Raw genomic sequence first — 3850 nt, 5'->3', positions numbered from 1 at the left:
GGGCTCCAGGAGGGGATGGTGAGGGTCTGGGGGCTCCAGGAGGGGAGGGTGGGGGTCTGGGGACTCCAGGAGGGGAGGGGGAGGGTCTGGGGGCTCCAGGAGGGGAGGGTGGGGGCCTGGGGACTCCAGGAGGGGAGGGGGAGGGTCTGCAGGCTCCAGGAGGGGATGGTGAGGGTCTGGGGGCTCCAGGAGGGGAGGCTGGAGTGGAGACCTGGCCACGGCATCTCCCTTGGTCCACACACCCCGGCGACTGGGGCGCCTGGCCTGGGCCGCAGCTGCAGAGCCCACACGGGGACACACGTGGTCTACACGTGAGCGTTCATTCAGTGAATGGGCGCCGGTCCAGCAGGCATTCACATGCACAGACTGGGTGGCCACACACGGCGCCCGGCATCCGCTCGTCACACTCTGTGCCAGCCACGCTCACGTGGTGGCTCCAGGCGGCCCCAGCCCTGACCGGGCGGGGGGGGCGCCTCACCCTGCAGCCCCCAGCCCTAAGTGAGGCCCTCCTCGGGGTCCAGCGGGAGCCCACATGGAGGGGCTCCCCAGCACGCTGCCCTCGGCACAGTGCTGGGCCCGTCTAGGAGGACAGGAGAGTGACACAGAGGCTCTGGGGAAATCCCCTCCAAACAGCACACGGGTGCTGGAGGCGGGCAGGAGAGGGCTTCACGCACCAGGAGAACAAGTGGGCGAGCCGAGAGAACTTTGTTGGGTTCTTTCTATAAGTATCAACAGCACAATGCCTGGCTGGGGGTGCTCCCCCCCGGGCGGGGGTCTCTTCGGGGGCCTCCTAGGGTTACTGCTCAGGCAGGGAGGAAGGTCTTCCGGCCTGCATGGGGTCCCAACGGGCTCTGGTCCGGGGCTCACCGCGGGCTAGCGCCAGACCCTATGCTTGCGCCCCAGGGCTCTCCTGGGTGCTGGGAGCCCAGGAGCAATTCCACCTGCAGGTCAGCCCCGGGGCAGGAAGGACCGGCACCCCAGCCCCTAGCCCTGGTGAAACTGTAGGGGACATGTGGTTTCGAGGTCTGGGGACTGTCTGATTGGCCTCAGGCCACCTCCCCTGGGCCTGGGTGGGAGCAGGTCAGGGCTGGATGCCTACAGAGGGGAGCACAACCTTTCCTGCTTTCCCCGTTCACCACCTCGCCCCCTGACGGCCTTGGCATCCTTGGAGGACACCTGTGAGTCCCCACAGGGCCCTGTGAACATCGAGACAACGGGAGGTGCTGCCCTAGAGGCCTCCCCTCTGAAGCCGAGGGCCCTGCCCCCAGCCAATAGGGCCACGGACGGGGCCGGGGGTGGAAGGCAGCTGCGGGGGCCCCACTGTGGGACAGCCGAGCCGAAGCCCACAGTCTGGCCAGCTGCCCTTGGGCCCCAGAGGGCTCACGGAGGGTGGGGCGGTGCTCACCTTGCAAGGCCGGCTCCCTCCTCTGCTGCTGGATCTCCAGGTCAGCCAGCTCGCTGAGCAGGGCAATTCCATGAATCCCTGAGCTACAGGGCGAAGGGGCTGTGCGTGGGGGCCCTGGGGCAGCGGCAAGCTGTGGGTCCAGCGGGCTGATGCCTGGCAGGTCCCCCAGGTCGATGGTGGCTGCCACCAGGGCATCCAGGCCTAGGAGTGCCCTGGGCAGGTGGCTGTTCTTGAAAGTTGACCCCTGGCCCTCTTCCTCCTCCGGCTCGTCCTCCTGATACTCAGCCCCCTCCTCCGGCCTTGCTTCCCTGGGGGCCTGCTGTTTGCCTGGTCTGGCCTCATCGAGGGCGTCTGGGCCTCTCTGCTGCTGCAGGGCCTGGGGGCCCGCCCCTGATGAGCGCCCTGGCCCCGCCTCCCCACCCCCCTCCGCCGTGGCCCCCTCCTCTGCAGCCCCTCCCTGAGTAGAATGAGCCTGGCCAGTGGCCTCGGGGCCCCCTCCCTCGAGGAGGGCCCCACATCGCAGTTCTCGAAGCCCCTCCAGTGGGCTGGGGTCTGCTGCCTTCCCCAGGGGTCCCCGCTCGGCAGGGTGGGGGGTGGCGGCAAGGTCCTGGGTGGCCTCCCTGGCCCCTGAGGGCAACCCCGGCTCCTGTGGGCTCTGGGGGCTTCGCGGGGGCAGCTCCCCAGGCGGGAACGTCCTCGCTGGCTCAGGCTGGACCCTGGGGGCTGCAGTTTGCATAGTTTTGGGGTCCGAGAGGTCAGGAGGCTGCACGCTGGGGGACAGGGAGAAGGTGGGGCTGGCCGCCCGGCACGTATATCCAGGAGGCAGGTCTGTGAAAGAACAGGTATCGTCAGGAGGGGCAGCGGGGGTACGGGGGGCCCTGCTCTAGACGGGGACAGGGTGGCCTTAGATCCCTGACTCACACCTGGGAGGAAAGGCCCCCCGCCAGCCCTCTGCCTCTGCCTTCGGAGCAGGTGAGACAGGAACGGGGAACACGTCACATGGAGGGGGACTAAGACCCAGATTCAGGGCCGGGAACCGGTCCTGCAGGCCAGGCACTCTGTCACTGGTGGCCAACGGAGCCCAACCCTCGTCCTGCCTCGTCTGCCAGGAACTGGGGAGGAGACGGGGGGGACCCTGAGTGCTTCCCCCGTGGAGGGACAGTGGACAGGGAAGGACAGAAAGAACAGAGGACAAGCAACAGAGCCCTGGGCCCTACCGGGGCCCTGGGTACGTGAGGGCACCTCTTCAGGTGCCCAACGAGGGCAGCCCCCTCAGTTCAGCTCTGCATGCCCAGAAGTGGGAAAAGGCCTCTGCGTGGAAGGGGGCGGGCCACGGCCAGCCCAGCGTTGCCCACTCTCACCTGGTTCCAACGTGCTAAGGTCGGCTCCGGACCGCCGGCCCTCCCCACTCTTGTCCTCGGAGCTGGGCAGCTTGGAGCCAGGCCCGGGGCTGCCCGAGGGGCAGACGGATAAAGTGCATGGGGCGCTGGGACGTGGTGGCGTTGTGGGGCAGCTGGTGGGGGGCTTCGGGGTAGGCGAGTGGCAGCAAGGTGACAGCTTGACAGGGCCTACGGTGGCCGGTGAGGGGGTGCCCTTGGCTATGGGGGTTAAGGCAACTGGCTTGTGGGTGGACTTCAGGGTCTTCTCCTGGGCGGGCTCCTCCAGCTCCAGGTGATGGTCCTCGGGCTTCCGCTGTCAGGGTGAGGGAGAGGCTCAGGGCATCATCCCGCAGGGAGGATCCGGGGGGCCATGCTGGGCTGGAGCAGAGGGAGGGAAGGAGCGGAGCACTGGGTCCCCGCTGGGTGAGGCCTGGGGCAGGTACCTGGATGGGGGCCGCCCGCGGTTGCTGCTTCTGCTGCAAGGCATAGAGCTCTTGTTGCCGTAGGAGCTGGGACCGGGAGTACACGGGTAGCTGGCCCGGGTGCTGCACGTGGGGGGCGGGGCCCCGGCCCCCATACATGGGGGGCCACAGGGAGGCCTGGTCCATGACGTCAGCTGTGGGCAGGGCCAGAGGAGCCATGAGACGCAGCGAGGACGGGACGCGGGCTGCACCCCAGCCCCCTGAGCCCCCCTCACCGACAGCTCATCTACCTCTCGCCCGCTTCCCGCGGCCCCATCCCCACCACGGGCTGCTCCCTTCCTCGGACCCACTCCCGACACCCCCACGTACAAGCAGCCTGCCCAGGAGGCTCTTACCGAGTGCGTGAGGGGCGGTGTGGGGCGCGGGCTCAGAGGGCAGGATGACGAGCTGGGCGGGGCTGTCCTGGGAGAGGGGGAACACGGAGGGCACGGAGCCGGGCACGGAGGTGGGGAAGCCTGGGGGCAGGTTCTGGTGCAGGGCGGGGTGCCCCAGGCCTGGGGACACAAGGCGCAGCAGTAAGGCAGAGTGGAGCGGGGAGCCCCAGGCCTGGGGACACGAGGCGCAGCAGTAAGGCAGAGTGGAGC

At 68.8% G+C, this 3850-nt stretch overlaps 1 protein-coding gene across 1 annotated transcript in view; it reads right to left on the bottom strand.

Moving 5' to 3' along the window:
- BAHCC1 (BAH domain and coiled-coil containing 1) overlaps positions 1 to 3850 on the bottom strand; it is a 60399-nt gene that overhangs the window by 16331 nt on the left and 40218 nt on the right. The window contains 4 exon segments of the mRNA XM_032429594.1: positions 1406 to 2233; positions 2767 to 3097; positions 3228 to 3400; positions 3602 to 3760. Coding sequence (XP_032285485.1) covers positions 1406 to 2233; positions 2767 to 3097; positions 3228 to 3400; positions 3602 to 3760 — 1491 coding nt within the window.

Source organism: Phoca vitulina, unplaced genomic scaffold, assembly GCF_004348235.1.
Source record: "Phoca vitulina isolate PV1807 unplaced genomic scaffold, GSC_HSeal_1.0 scaffold41, whole genome shotgun sequence".
Lineage (NCBI taxonomy): Eukaryota > Metazoa > Chordata > Mammalia > Carnivora > Phocidae > Phoca > Phoca vitulina.
This window is presented reverse-complemented; position numbering and strand designations above follow the sequence as displayed.